Source organism: Rana temporaria, chromosome 4, assembly GCF_905171775.1.
Source record: "Rana temporaria chromosome 4, aRanTem1.1, whole genome shotgun sequence".
NCBI lineage: Eukaryota > Metazoa > Chordata > Amphibia > Anura > Ranidae > Rana > Rana temporaria.
This window is the reverse complement of record NC_053492.1, coordinates 459,175,142-459,191,373: the sequence shown is the minus strand read 5'-3', so window position 1 is coordinate 459,191,373 and position 16,232 is coordinate 459,175,142. Positions and strand designations below refer to the sequence as shown.

The window sequence follows — 16,232 nt, the reverse complement described above, 5'->3', positions numbered from 1 at the left end:
CTGGACCAACTCCAGGGGAGGGGCAGCCAACTAGAGCTGTGGCCTAACGTCTTTCACGTGTTTAACTTCGGTTCCTTTTCTTTCCTAAAATTGCTTGCTAGTTCTAGAATTCCACGTTCATTTTACAGGTTCAATGTTCTTTTAACCAGCCCCACACAAAGGTCTCAGAACATAACTGGTGAGAGAGAAGCAAAATAAGTGCCAATGTCTAGATCAGCCTTTTTCGATCTTTTTAAAGTGGTTGTAAACCCTTACAGACCACTTGGCCCTACAAGATTAAGGCTTACCATTAATGAATGCAGTGGCGTATCTAGGGTATGGCAGCCGCGACAAGTGCCATGGGCGCCATATGAAGGGGGCGCTGTTGAGTGGCTGGGCAGCAAGGCACTTACCAGGGTCTGAGGGTCTCTTCTTCCCTCCTCCCGAGCATAGGCAGGATCTCCTTTGCTAATGGACAATGGCAGCGCTATCCCTGCTGCGTTCAGCCACAGCCCTCCCCTGTTCTCCCAGGCTCTCCCATTCCATCTGGCCGGATTGGCAGCACACAAAGAAGAAAGAGGAACATCAGTTTCTCCCTCTCCTCAGTGAAAACAGAGGCCTTAAAGCGGGGGTTCACCCCAAAAATTTATTTTATATATACAGTATGTACGGCAAGGAGTTTAAAAAAAACACCCGATTGTCATTCTAACAACTCGGCTGAATGTAATGTTAAAACATTTTTTTGGGGTGAATCCCCGCTTTAAGTGATGATTTCATCACTTCCAGTATTGGTTCTGCATTTACCTGGCCTTGAAGGGCAGAGGAGGGATCAGGGGTCTAATAAACCCAGGATTTGTCACTACCCAAGGTATCCCAAGCGATGATAAATATCACTAGTTTTGTTAGCTGTTTTTTTTTGTTAAGGTTATCTGAAAGATGGGTTTCAAATGTTTCGACAGGGGCGCAGTTTCAGTGCTTGCCATAGGCGCTATTTTCACTAGATACGCCTCTGAATGAATGGGACCGCGCTGTCCCTGACGGCTCCCATGCGCATGCGTGATGTCATCGCTGCTCCAGCCAGTCACAGCGCCAGGGCAGCAAAACCCGGGAGTCACTCCGGGTATCATGGTAGCGAAGGAGAGGAAAGTTTTTAGCATGTGGGGGTGGGTACCATCATCTTATAATTAGACAATAAAGGAAAGAGCAGGAGTTGTCATGGGCTACTCCAAAATATTGCCCTATGACGCCAATAGTGTTGAGGACTATCTCTGTACCCTATACCAAGATAGTTCTCAACATTATTGGAATCATAGAGCAATATTTTGGAGTATCCCTTGACAACTCCTTCTCTTTCCTTCACAAACTTATCTGAGAGGCAGAAGTTGGTCATTTGTTCAAGGAACCTCCAACAACCTCAGGAGGAATACAGTTCAGTTTTGGGCACAAAAAAAAAAAGATAATTGAAGAAAATGCGGAGGACAACTAAACTCATTGGAGGCACGGAGGAGCTCAACTATGAGGAAAGATTCGAGGAAATTAATTTATTCTCTCTTCAGAAGAGGAGGTTAAGGGGGGGGGGGGAATATGATCAACATGTATAAATACATAAGAGCGCTATCACAATTAAACGGTCATGCAACACTGTACCCATATGAAATGTATCATTTTTTAATCGCACAAATAGAGCTTTGTTTTGGTGGTATTTAATCACTGGGATTTTTTTGCGAAGTAAACGAAAAAAGATTGAAAATTTATTGAAAAAAAAGTTTTTCCTTTGTTTGTTATAACATTTTGCAAATTAATAATCTCTTCATAGATTTAGGCCAAATTGTATTTTGCTACATTTTTTTGGTGAAAATAACCCAAATTAGTGTATATATTTAGTCTGTAGGAAAGTTATAGAGCCCACAAACTGAGATATATCTGAAAATTGATCAATCCTGAAGAAAGGACGGACTATCTAATTTCTTGGGCCCAAAAATGCCAGGACAGTACAAATGCCCCCCAAATGAACTTTTGAAAAGTAGACAGTCCAAGGTATTTGGTGAGAGGCATGGGGTGTTTTTTGAAGTTGGTAATTTTTATTTATTTTTTGCAACAACACGAGGCGCATTCTGGGGGGACGTCATTGGACGTCCATCCTGGAAGGACAAATGTCCTACCCAGCCATCAGTTGACGATAGACTGGGAGGGAAGTGGTTAATCATGGAGGCAAATCGGCCTGAATTCTGAGGTGGAGAGCAGGAGCTGAAGCCATCTTTTACTCATTTTATTTACATTCATGCAACAGAGTTTGTGTCTGTGAGCAGATGGCCGCCATTTTGTTGAAGTCTACTAGAGCCCGACAAGCCTATCCTGTCTTGCACCAGCCTATTTGCATGCTGATCCGACTGATACAGATTTAGGGGGGCATGCAAATGGTACTATTTTCACTATTTTGGGCTACGTAGTAAAGTAATGCCATTCATTTTCAATGACCATGTGCATTATGGTGCACTGCATTACAAAAAATGATGCATGTCGGCTTATTTGGTTTGCAGTGAAACTTATAGTATGGACCGTCTTAATGCAATGCATGTTAACTCTTGACATTACCCCCAATTAAAGTATTTGCAATAGTAGCATGTCACAAAGTGCAAGGCTGTAGCAGATAACTTATCTGTGTTCTAGACAATGTGAGAACATAAAACAAAAATGTACCACCACCAGGATTTATGATTGTATCATCTCTGGGCAGTACACTTAAACTTTTCTTATCATATGTTACAATTAATAACTTCCTGTTTGGCTATGGGACAGGAAGTGAAGCAAAAGCTCCACAGTGGGCCATAGATGGGGGGGGGGAACTGACTGGTTATAACTAGGGTTGCTCCGATACCACTTTTTTAAGACTGAGTACAAGCACCGATATATATATATATATATATATATATATATATATATATATATATATATATATATATATATATATATATACACATATACACACACCCCTTTTCTTTTTTTGAGGGGGGGGGGGTGGAGTGGACTGTCGGTGTCTTTTTTTTTTTTTTTTTTACAATTTTTATTTTAGAATGTTTGTTTATTAAGTTTCCCCTTCTTTATTTTATTCAACCCTGTTGGGGGAAGGGGGGCTTTGCTGAGATGCCAGGGGGGACTCCTGATATCTCCCCTTTGAGACCTGAAAAGGGACTGCGGATAGAGATTCCCCAGTCCCTTTCTCTGCAGCCTCAGCTGCACTGAAGATGAATCGACAGGAGATGATGGCTCCTCTCCATTCACAAACGTAAGCATCGTAAACAGTTTACAATGCTCAGTTATGAATGAACAGAGTCTGTGATTACTGTGCATTTGGAAAAGGAAGAGACTGGTTAATTACAACATATTTACCAGCTCATTCTTCTGCTCTCCACCTTGAAATATCTGGGGCAGGGGGGATGGGATGAGTGCACGGGGGGGTACTGGAGTACAGGGCCGGTGCAAGGATTTTTGCCAACTCAGGCGAAGTGCATTTTGGCGCCCCCCGCGGCACGCACGCACAGGGCACAACACATCAGGGCACAGTGAACATCAGGGTACAGCACACCAGGCCACATCAGGGTAAAGGGCACAGGTCACAGTACATCAGGGCACAGGATATCAGGGCACGGGACATATTGGAGCACATCGGGGCATATTGGGGCACAGCGTTTACCTGGAAGCCATTATGCAGGAAGCATCTGTAAAAGGGTTCTCTCTCATGTCACGCTGCCCGGCGGCCTCTCCTCTCTTCTCGTCCATTCCAGATGATGTCGCAAGCAAATGGGGATGGACGAAAAGAGAGGAGGGGCAGCGTGACATGAGAGAGAACTTATCACACACACTGCCAGTGTGACTGCAGCTCTCCCCTGCCTCCCTCCCCCTCTACACTTCACACACAGCAGGCATCTCCTGCTGTGTGTATCGGAGCTTAGTGTGAAAATGTTGGCCGCGCTGTGAGAAGTCCCGCCCTCCTCCTAGATCAGCTTGTGTGATAGACGCATTGTTCTGCCTATCACACAAGCTGATCTAGGAGGAGGGCAGAGGCGGCCAAAGTTAACACACTAAGCTCCAATATACACAACGGGAGATGCCTGCTGTGTGTAATCCTGGGACTCGCAGAGACGAGCGAGACACTGACACAGTGACACTGTCAATTTTCCGCCCTGTTTCCTGGCGCCATAAGGCAAGTGCCCATGTTGCCTTGCGCGGGCCCTGCTGAAGTAGCGCACGGGGGGGGCCAGATGGCGGACGGCGGGGGACCGGAGGAGCCACGGAGAACACAGAGAATGACACAGGCGAGCCGGAGGAGAAGTTATAATCACTGATCTCCCTCTATGGCCTTCAATAAAGCAGCTGAAAGCCGCGGAGGGGAGAGGAGAGGCAGCTATCATGATTCTAACTTTCCCCCGCCGCACCGATTGTTCCAGAGTGTGGAACAATACACCGTCATACTTCGTTCCGAGTTTTAGTTGGATTGGTTTCCTTAACGGTAACGTTTGCTGTCTTGCATGAAGGCTGTGATTGGTGAATGTCTACAGGCACGGAGTTGCAGGCTATCAGTCTCATGACAGCCAGGTATCTAGAATTTCAGGAGACGTCAGCAAACTCGGCCTCAATGTTTCTTTCATGGTAGGAATCTATTAACATCCATTAGGAAGTTTTTTGCAATCATTGTCACAAGACATGGGGTACATTGTACCCCTACCCATTCACCAAAAAAGTGTAAAAAAAATTTTGGCGTGGGTTTACCCCTCAAGATCCTCAAAGCACAAGTCGGATCAGTTAAGATGATGATCCGACTTTGATACAACCTACATTCAAATCAATATGCTGACATCGTGCCCAAGTCGGACCAAAGTAGTGCAGGGAGAATTTTTCAATGTCCGACCGACTTGTGTCAGACCAGTTAACCGCTTGAGGACCGCCTCCTGCACATATACGTCGGCAGAATGGCACGGCTGGGCACAAGCACATACAGGTACGTCCTCTTTAAGTGCCCAGCGGTGGGTCGCACGGGACCCGATCGCCGCAGGAGTCCCGCGATCGGTCCCCGGAGCTGAAGAACGGGGAGAGCTGATGTGTAAACACAGCTTCCCCGTTCTTCACTGTGGCGCTGTCATTGATCGTGTGTTCCCTTTTTATAGGGAAAAGCAATCAATGACGTCACACCTACAGCCACACCCCCCTACAGTTAGAAACACAAATGAGGTCACACATAACTCATTCAGCGCCCCCTTGTGGTTAACTCCCAAACTGCAATTGTAATTTTCACAGTAAACAATGCATTTTTTGCTGTGAAAATGACAATGGTCCCAAAAATGTGTCGAAATTGTCCGAAGTGTCCGCCATAATGTCGCTGTCACGAAAAAAAAAACGGGTTATATTTATGGGTTATATGGAGTACCTTCAGGTGTAGACACTGGCAATCTCAAACAGGAAATGCCCCTCCCTATATAACCCCCTCCCATAGGAGGAGTACCTCAGTTTTTCCGCCAGTGTCTTAGGTGTTAGTCATGGTTTAGCTTGCCTCCACATCCTTGGGATTAGGTGAGCTAACCGGTTCTGTCCAAAAAAGCCTCAGCGCTAAAGTGGTCAGTAACCGGACCCCAAACCCTTGGGGTATAGCCCATAATGCTTTTCTTTTTAGAGAGCTGGACCCTGGGCCCAGAACTTAGAAACCTTTGGGTACCTAATGTTTCTGTTGCCAGAGTGCTATATGGGCCCAGGACAGTGGATCCTTCATAGGAACCCAGGGCCTGAAGGTCTAGACATCCCCACCGAGATGGGGGAAGATTGGGCCTCTTGCTTGGCAAAGTCCTGCGGCATGGAGCAGGTAAGTGAGGGGAAAACTTGCGGAACTTGGTTCTTAGCAGGTTTTTTCTGGGGGGTCACAGGGGACATGCCTAAAGTTATGCACTGCATCTGGCAAACTAGTCACATATCATAAAGATAGGATGGCTCTATATGTATTATTCCCCATAAGATGTGACCTCCCTTGTAGTGTTGGAAAAGCATTGAGTGGGGCCTGTGTGATATAAAAGTATATGTGTGTGTCAGAGAGCTGTGCTTACCTGCAAGCCTCCAGGCGATGCTCCATTCAGTCTTCCTCCTCACGGCCTGCAAAGCAGGCAAAACGCTGACCTCCTCATGGTTCCAGGCTGCAGGCTGCAGTTTGCTGGAGCAGAGAGGTCCCTTCCTCCCAACCCCACCCCCCCCCCCCTGTCGGGAGGGGCATTTCCTGTTTGAGATTGCTGGGGGGGAAGGGCGGGTCAGTGGCTTAAGGAAGGGGCGGCCCTTCCTTGTTTGTTCCATATAGCTCATTCAATACTTTGGAACTGAGGAGGAAAGACCAGAACGGCAAGCACGGGGCGCCGAGGACACACAGTGGCCAGAAAGAATATTGCAGTCTTCAGAAAGACTGTTTTCAAGCCTAGGAATAGGCTGTTTCTTTTCCATCTCATAGTTTTTCTTGCAATACTACTCAGGGGGACAGAATGTTTTTTCTTTCCTAGATTTGAAAAAAAAAAAAAAAAAAAAAAAAAAAAGTGTCATCTAGGGGAGAGGAAGCATTTTTTTATCCCCCAAACAGGTGTTTGGGCATTTAACTATTTATAAGTCCCAGGTACCAATAAGTAGCAGGTGTACCTCGGTATTGTACCATGGCATCAAAAAACAAGGGTACAAGAGGTGGGGATTCCCCCAGAGAGTCTGAGGTCTCGGACAAAGCTATGCCGCTGCTTTCCCCACAGGGAGCCTTGGGGCCATCGGGATCTGGGGCTGGAGCTGACGCGGGTCAGTCCAACCCTAAGATGGTCACGGAGGAGGTATTACTCACCTCTTTAAAAGAGATGCAGAAAAGCATGGGTAAAATGATAGCCGCAGCTATGCGGGGCAGTAAGCGGAATAGATCTCCGTCGCCCGAGCGCGGACCCTCAGAAGAGGAGGTCCTTTCCTCAGGGGGAATTGGACGACCTCTTGGACAAGGACCAAGTAGGTTCAGGGATCGAGGATCCGGATACAGAGGAGTCTGGGGCAGTCTCCCTGAGGGAGAGCTGGTGGATTCAAGGATTGTCGGACTTGGTCCATAGGGCATTCAACTTGCCAGTACCAGATCTCCAGGTATCGACGGTTTCAGCTTTGGGCTCACTGAGGGCGCCTCAAAGCAATGCTGTGTTTCCGATCCATCCTCTATTAGAGGGAGTTTTGTTCCAAGATTGGAACAAGCCAGATAAGATCTTCTTACCACCTAAGAAGTTCTCTGTCCTATATCCTATGGAAGAAAAATTTTCCAAAAGATGGGCTACTCCTGCAGTGGACGCAGCCATCTCATGTGTTAACAAATCGTTAACATGCCCTGTAGAAAACATACAGGTGTTCAAGGATCCAGTTGATAAGCGCTTGGAAGCTTAAGAACTCCTTCACTACTGCAGGGGCAGTAGTACAGCCAGCTGTGGCTGCGATTGGGGTCGCTCAAGCATTATCGGATCAATTTAAGCAGATGCTTAAACTTATTCCTGCCCAGCAGGCAGAAGAATTTTCGGATGTCCCTAAGGCCATATGTTTTACGGTAGACGCAATCAAGGATTCTATCCAGCAAGCGTCACGTTTATCGTTATCCCTTATCCATATGAGAAGACTCTTATGGTTAAAAAGCTGGGAGGCTGAGCCCCCATGCAAGAAGCTCCTGGTAGGGTTCCCCTTCCATGGAGGACGACTCTTCGGAGAAGACCTAGATAAATACATTCAGACCATTTCAAACGGCAAGAGTACTCTCTTGCCAACTAAGAAGAAGGTTCAGGGGCCTGCGTTTAAACGACAGTATTCCCCTGGGCAGGGGCCCTCTAATGCCAAGCAGTATCGACGGCCTCCTGCAAAAGCAAACTTCGGCTTCAACAGCAAATCACAAGGACAGGCTGTTAGAGGCAAAAGGCAGTGGTTTCGCAAACCAGCAAAACCAGCCCCCAAGCCAACCTTATGAAGGGGCGCCCCCACCCACGAAGGTGGGGGGAAGGCTGCGACTCTTTTCAGAGATTTGGGAAGCCAGCATTCCCGACGAGTGGGTACGGTCTTCCGTGGCCACAGGCTACAAATTAGATTTCCTAAGGTTTCCTCCTCCTCATTTCCAGAAGTCGAGGATTCCAAACGATCCGGAAAAGGGAGCCGCATTAAGATCGGCATTAGATCATCTACTTTCCCAGGAAGTAATAGTAGAGGTACCAGTCCTGGAACAGGGGCTGGGTTTCTACTCCAACCTATTCATCATCCCAAAATCCAATGGAGATGTCAGGCCAATTTTGGACCTAAAGATGGTAAATGCATATCTAAAGATCCGCTCATTTCGGATGGAATCCGTGCGGTCAGCAGCTGCCACACTCCAGAAGGACGACTTCATGGCGTCCATAGACATAAAGGATGCCTACCTTCATGTTCCAATTTATCAGCCACATCAAAGATATCTACGCTTCATGGTGGCTTCGCGTCACTTCCAATTCGTGGCGCTTCCCTTCGGGTTGGCTACGGCCCCCCGGGTGTTCACGAAGGTCCTAGCTCCGATCCTAGCCAAGCTAAGGATCCAAGGGGTCACGATCCTAGCATACCTGGACGACCTCCTAGTCATAGACCACTCGTCTCCCGGCTTGGAGCGAGCAGTGGCCCTCACGGTCCAATACCTCGAGAGGTTCGGCTGGGTCCTAAATCGAGAAAAGTCAGCTTTCCAGCCCACAAGGCAGTTGGAATATCTTGGCATGAGATTAGACACAGAACAACAAGGAGTGTTCCTACCTCTGAGGAAGGTAAAAGCCATCAAGGAATTAATCCTACTGGTTCTAAGCACTCGCATCCTACAGGCAGCCATCCTGTCAGCATGGAGCAGAAGGCCACAGGCCTTGGATATCCCGTTGCCGCTCTTATCAAGAGTCCGACAAAGTCTGTGTTGGTGGTTAGACCCTCAGAATCTACTGAAGGGGAAGTCTTTCAGCCCAGTGGCTTGGAAGATAGTGACCACAGATGCCAGCCTGACGGGCTGGGGAGCAATTTTGGATGGTTGCACTCGCCAAGGTACTTGGGCAAAGCCAGAGAAGCAGTTGCCCATCAACATCTTGGAGCTCAGAGCTGCTCGACTAGCCCTCAGGGCTTGGACGTCAAAATTGCAGGGGTTCCCGGTGAGAATTCAATCAGACAATGCCACGGCCGTGGCATACATAAATCACCAAGGGGGAACCAGGAGTCAAGCCGCTCAGAGAGAGGTGAGCTTGATTCTCCTATGGGCAGAGGCGCATGTGCCCTGCATATCGGCAATATTCATTCCAGGAGTGGACAACTTTCAGGCGGACTTCTTAAGCCGCCAGACTCTATGGCCGGGGGAATGGTCTCTGCATCCACAAGTCTTTCAAGCACTCTGCCAAAGATGGGGAGTGCCGGACGTGGATATCATGGCATCGAGACTCAACAAGAAACTAGACAGGTTCATATCCCGCTCAAGGGATCCGATGGCCTGCGGAACCGATGCGTTGGTTTGCCCTTGGCATCAGTTCAAACTTCTTTATGCGTTTCCCCCGCTCCAGTTACTACCCCGCCTGCTGCGCAGGATCCGGGTGGAACACATACCAGTCATCCTGGTAGCTCTAGCATGGCCCAGAAGGGCATGGTACTCACTCATCCTAAAGATGGTAGTGGGAGACCCTTGGACTCTTCCTCTACGGCCAGACCTGCTATCGCAAGGTCCGATCCTCCACCCTGCCTTACGGCATCTAAATTTGACGGCCTGGAAGCTGAATCCCTGATTCTCAGGGGTAGAGGTCTGTCTCAGAAAGTAGTCTCTACCCTAATCAGAGCCAGGAAACCGGTCTCTAGGGTGATTTATTACAGGGTCTGGAAGGCCTATGTAGGCTGGTGTGAGTCCAAGCGATGGCTTTCTCGCAAATTTACCATCGATAGAGTATTAAGTTTTCTCCAGCTAGGAGTGCATAAAGGATTGGCATTAAGCACAATCAAAGGACAGATTTCTGCTCTGTCAGTGTGGTTTCAGCGGCCGCTGGCCACCCACTCGCTGGTTAAGACCTTCCTTCAAGGGGTCTTACGTATTAGACCTCCAGTTAAATCCCCGCTTTGTCCGTGGGATTTAAATCTTGTTCTGTCAAGTTTACAGAAACAACCGTTTGAGCCGTTGGCTGAAATTCCTTTGGTTCTACTGACAAGGAAGTTAGTATTTTTGGTTGCCATAGTTTCCGCAAGAAGAGTTTCGGAGCTAGCGGCCTTATCCTGTAAGGAACCATATCTTGTTTTTCATAAGGACAGGGTCGTTCTCCGCCCTCATCCTTCCTTCCTACCGAAGGTCATATCCAGTTTTCATTTGAACCAGGATTTGGTATTACCATCCTTCTTCCCTAAACCTACTTCCAGAAAGGAAGGGTTGCTGCATACCTTGGATATTGTCAGGGCCATGAAGGCCTATCTTAAAGCTACAAAGAAGATCCGGAAAACAGATGTGCTGTTCATTCTACCGGATGGGCCCAAGAAGGGGCAGGCAGCTGCAAAGTCCACCATTTCTAGGTGGATTAAGCAATTAATCACTCAGGCCTACGGCTTGAAAGGGTTGCCTCCTCCAGTATCATTAAAGGCTCATTCTACTAGAGCCATGGGCGCCTCCTGGGCAGCACACCACCAGATCTCTATGGCTCAAGTTTGCAAGGCGGCAACCTGGTCTTCTGTCCACACGTTTACAAAATTCTACAAGTTGGACGTAAGAAGGAATACTGATACTGCCTTCGGGCAGGCAGTGCTGCAGGCTGCAGTTTGAGACCCTCGGATTCCGGGGGCTCCTCTTTTTTGAGTTAAATTTAAAATTTAAAATTATTTTTCTCAACTAAGTTGGATTTATTATGATTTGAGTATATCTCTAAATTAAATCCTTTTGTCTTGGAGATGTTCTCCCTCCCCTCATTGTAAGCATTGCTTTGGGACATCCCATATAGTAATGAATGCCGCTCTGTGTCCCGTGATGTACGATAAAGAAAAAGAGATTTTTAATACAGCTTACCTGTAAAATCTTTTTCTTGGAGTACATCACGGGACACAGAGCTCCCACCCCTCTTTTTTGAGGACCATTTTGGGAGGCATACTGCTTGCTACAAAACTGAGGTACTCCTCCTATGGGAGGGGGTTATATAGGGAGGGGCATTTCCTGTTTGAGATTGCCAGTGTCTACACCTGAAGGTACTCCATATAACCCATATAGTAATGAATATGCCGCTCTGTGTCCCGTGATGTACTCCAAGAAAAAGATTTTACAGGTAAGCTGTATTAAAAATCTCTTTTTTAACCAAAAATAGGTAGAAGAATACGTATCGGCCTAAACTGAGGAAAAAAAATCATGTTTTTTATATATTTTTGGGGGATATTTATTATAGAAAAAAGTAAAAAATATTGAATTTCTTTCAAAATTGTCGCTCTATTTTTGTTTATAGCGCAAAAAATAAGAGGTGATCAAATACCACCAAAAGAAAGCTCTATTTGTGGGGAAAAAAGGGCGCCAACTTTGTTTGGGAGCCACGTCGCACGACCGCGCAATTGTCAGTTAAAGCGACACAGTGCCGAATCGCAAAAACTGTCCGGGTCCTTTACATTGTTGGTTCACTTACCTTTTCCTTCCATTTCCCTTCTGTTTTTTTTTTTTCTTTGAATTGTAGCGTTTTTTTATTTTTATATCTTCTAATTCAGGCAAATAACATAGTGTGAATGTCTACGTCAGTACCCCAGCATGTGGAAGAATGTGTGTGTGTGTGTGTGTGTGTGTGTGTGTGATTTTTGGCTTGTCTGAACATCCCTACTTGTGAGCAGAATTGTCATAAACGGCGTGCAGGACCAGGGAAAATCTCTGCAAATTAGATGTGTTCATTGTCATGTTGGAACCCGGAGCCACTTTCACATGTTATTTTGAATCCTTAAATTTAATAGAAAATTTCAGCGTGGGCTTAGGGCTGGTCTCCCACCGCTAGTGCGGCTGTTTTCGTGTTTTCTGCCGCCATGCTGAGTCGGGACCCAGCCGTGTGAGTTCCATTGCATTTACATGTTTTACCAAAGGTTATGACTGTTAAGCACTTGAATTTAGTGGCAAATATATTATTAATGTCTTTGGGTTAGGTTTTGATTTAATTTGTTCATTTTGAAGGCAATTCATGTTCTTGCTGCTTTTACAATTATATATAATACATATACACTGCTCCAAAAAAATTAAAGGGACTCTTCTTTTTAAACAGAGTATAGCATCAACTATCAAGTCAATTAACCACTTGAGGACCAAGGCTCTTTTTGAGATTTGTTGTTTACAAGTTAACATTTTTTTTGCTAGAAAATTACTTATTATTACTTTTTGTTTTCCTAACACCCTAGAGAATAAAATGGCGGTCGTTGTAATACTTTGTCACACCGTATTTGCGCAGCAGTCTTTCAACAGACTTTTTTTTGGAAAAAGACACTTTTTTTTTTTTTAATAAAAAAATAAGACGGTAAAGTTGGCCCAATATTTATTTTTAATTTTTTTATATTGTGAAAGATAATGTTACGCCAAGTAAAATTAAATTCACTTTTATTCCTATTACAAGGAATGTAAACATGCCTTGTAATAGAAAAAAAGCACGAGAGGTCCTCTTAAATATGAGATCTGGGGTCAAAAAGACCTCACATCTCATATTTACACTAAAATGCAATAAAAAATATATATTTTATAATTTGAAAAAAATTTCCCTTTTGCTATGGGTGGAAGTGATGTTTTGACGTCGCTTCCGCCCTGCTATGGTATGTAGATGGGTGGGCCATCTTCCCCCTCACTTGGTTTTTATACCCAGCCACCAGACGAACCCGAGCAAACACTGTAGCTGCTGACTTTTAATAAGTACACGTACTGTCTAGGGAGCCCGCAATCTCGGCCCCCCGAGGCCGATCTGTCCATCAGATCGGGTGCTGGCGCCGCCATTCCGACTAAGGAAAGCCTTGTGGCTTCACTGCCAGTTTCCTACTGTACATGTGCGAGTCACGCTGTTATTTGTGAATGGCCAGCTTGTCTTCTGGGACACACAGGGGACATGACGTCATGGGCCACAGCCCGGCTGGATCAGAAGTACACTCGGTACTTCCAAAAAGGTAAGAGAGAAAAAGAAAGCTCTTGGCCCTCTTCATCAGAGCCACAGCAATAGCTTCCTATGTAATGCGTAAGCCGTCTGTGATGCCATCTGGTTCCTCCTAACATCCGGTTCAGGTTGTAGGTGTCTAGAGACACGGTTCCCAATTGCTGGAGCACTGATGAGCTTTTTTTTTTTTTTTTTTTTTTTAAACCTTAGTTTGTGAGAATTACTCTTGTTACAATTTTAAATACATTTTATGTTTGGTGATGCACAAGGTCGGTGCGCCCTCCTTTTCTTTCTATATATGCCAAGAGATTGATCGTTTGAAGTAACTTTGAGATCTTTCATGTACATTTGCCTTGGCTCCTTCTAAGCTGTATCAACCAACTATGAGATGCTTTTGCATTTTCATTGGCTTGTATGGGTAGAGACACAAGCCAAAGGTCATTGACACAAGCCTTATTCTTCGTCTGCTGTCCCTCATCATCGCATCATGACACAAAGGAAACCGCCCATTTTTTTTTTTTTTTATGAATCTGTATTAATTTTGATGTCAAATTTCGATTTTAGTTTTAATCGTAGTCTTTTGACTAAAATGCAATCATTATTTAGTTTTATTTGTATTGTAGGCATATGAATGTTTTTTAGTTGTATTTTAGTATTTTGAATTGTTTTGTTGTATTTTAATCATCCGAATTTTTAGTTTAGTCGTATTTTAGTCACCTGGATTTTTTGTCATATTGTAGTCATCTGAATTGTTTTAATCAACTAAAATAGTGTTAAAGCGGATCTCCACCCTAAAGTGAAGTCACGCTGATCGGCACCCTCCGGTGTCACATTTGACACCTTTCAGGGGGGAGGGGGTGCAGATACCTGTCTAAAGACAGGTATTTGCACCCACTTCCGGCCACACGTCACGGGCAAAAGACGGGTTTTTCCTGACTTCCCGTCTGTCCCCCGTTGTGTGCTGGGAACACTCGGCTCCCAGCACACAGCGTGTGAGCCAATCGGCGGGCGCAGCGCGACTCGCGCATGCGCCGTAGGGAACCGGGCAGTGAAGCCGGAGCGCTTCACTTCCTGGTTCCCTCACCGTGGATGGAGGGGGGCGCAGCAGAGTGACGAGTGATCACTTGTCCTCTGCTGCGGACGTCGCTGGACTCCAGGACAGGTAACTGTCCTAATATATTAAAAGTCAGCAGCTGCAGTATTTGTAGCTGCTGGCTTTTAATATTTTTTTTTTGAGCGCACATCCGCTTTAATTTTGTCTACGATATTAAATTGAATACAGATCAGCTCCAGATTGACATACCAAGTTCATGGGTGAATAAGTGTTGTTTTCAGAACCATGCACGTGCTATGACCTGTGTAGGGGTTGTATTATAAAATATTTGAAGGGAATAGTTTTTATATGACTTTTTTATTATTTGTGATCAGAAAAAAAGGAAAAAAGAAAATATCAGTTGACTTCTGATTGGCTGTTTTTGGTCCTTGTAAATCATTTATTTTTGTGCTTATTGGGTCCTCTGTCTTCGGCTTTATTACATAAGTAGAGGCGTTTCTTTACATTTACATTGTACTCGAGTGAAAAATGTTATTATCAATGCTCTATTTTTGCCACTTTATGATAAAGGAGAACATCACTTATTTAAAAAAAAAAATCAGATTTCATACAACCCCTTTATGCAATGTCGTCCCCTCCTGCTGCTTGTAATAATAGCTGAGCAGCTGCTGAGTCGCATCGGTTGTTAGTACAATAAAGCCGACCGTCCGCTCAAAAGAACGGTACCGGGGTGATGCCTGCAGCTGCATGCATCGCCCCGGTAAAACCCCTTGAAGCAATATTGGTAATATTGGTCAGTTTTGTGACCGATACCAATGCTTCAAAAAAAGTGAATATCGGTCGATCCCTAGATTGGGGGTCTAAAAGACCCAAATCCCTCCTTTGCTCTTAAAAGTATTTAAATCTGCGATTATCAATACTGTCCTTTTTTTTTTTTTTGTCAGCGCCATCGGCAGCCGAGTAAACTGGACGTGACATTGTGACGTCACTTCCAGGATTTTAGATCGGAGACCCGAGCAAAGCCAAATCCCGCTTTTGTTTGGGTCTCAGCCTAGACGGCGGACCTGCTGGCTGGTGGCTCAGGTCTACTGGTGAAACGGGAGGCCCAGGAAGAGCGGCGGGAGGTGGGGAGAATAACAGCCGAGCGGCTTTTGGCTGCATTGGTTATCACTAAAAAACCAACCGCTGGATCTAACAAAACAGTACCAGGGTGATTTAACCCCTTCAAGCCATTAATGCAAAATTGCGTAGGTCAGCGCGAAGGGGTTAAATGTAATAAAAATAACTATTACTTATCAATGCGTGGCCTGGGACAATACACACAACAACCTTGATGAAATGAACCGCGCATCAGAAGCCCCCCCCCCCCCCCCCCCCAAAATCAGGTTAGAAGTCCCCCATCAAATCAGAATCCTTCTTAAGAGCCCCCTCTTCCCTCCAGAGCCCTACATTCTGGCTCCAGCAGCAAAGCAGAGGGCAGGAGGTGGACGTGGTCTGAAGGAGGTGAACCTCTGTCTTCTCTTGGATTCTGGTGGCTGCCCTGCAATATCACCTACCCTGGATCAAAGGCATGCAGTACCACAGTCCGGACAAGTCAGCTACCATCACCAAAGCAAAGAATGATGCCGTGCATCTTGGCCCTAGAGTGTCATCAGTTCTTACGGTGCTGGTGGCCAGTCTTGCGCCGACTACGACAACTCGTGTTGCTGATTCAGGAAAAACGGAGTTCCATGGGGAGAAACACTGGTCCAACTCTAGCCAAATCCAGTGGTCATACACAAAACTCAAACTCTAACTCTTTTCCACTCCTTGAAAAATGTTGTGTTTATGGCAATGGGTTTCTTTACTGGAGAGGAGATCTCCCGGCAGGGACACAAACCTCAGTAATAACCGTTCCCTGCTCTATTGAGTACAAAAAAATGTAATAAATGGGTATGTGTTATGAACAGACCACTGAAAAGGTTTTAATTATTTTTTTATTTTTTTTCCAGCTCTGTGGAAGGTGTCCTAAAAACACTAGTGAAAGCCTGTCGACCGTAAGTAGAATTATT

General features: G+C 45.7%; 1 protein-coding gene across 4 annotated transcripts in view; it reads left to right on the top strand.

Annotated features, from left to right (window-relative positions):
• Positions 1-16,232, top strand: part of PSME4 (proteasome activator subunit 4) — a 300,232-nt gene that overhangs the window by 46,068 nt on the left and 237,932 nt on the right. For all 4 annotated transcript variants that reach the window (XM_040351636.1, XM_040351635.1, XM_040351638.1 and 1 more), the window contains one exon: positions 16,173-16,217. In XM_040351636.1, the coding sequence (XP_040207570.1) occupies positions 16,173-16,217 (45 nt within the window). The remainder of the gene's footprint in view (positions 1-16,172; positions 16,218-16,232) is intronic.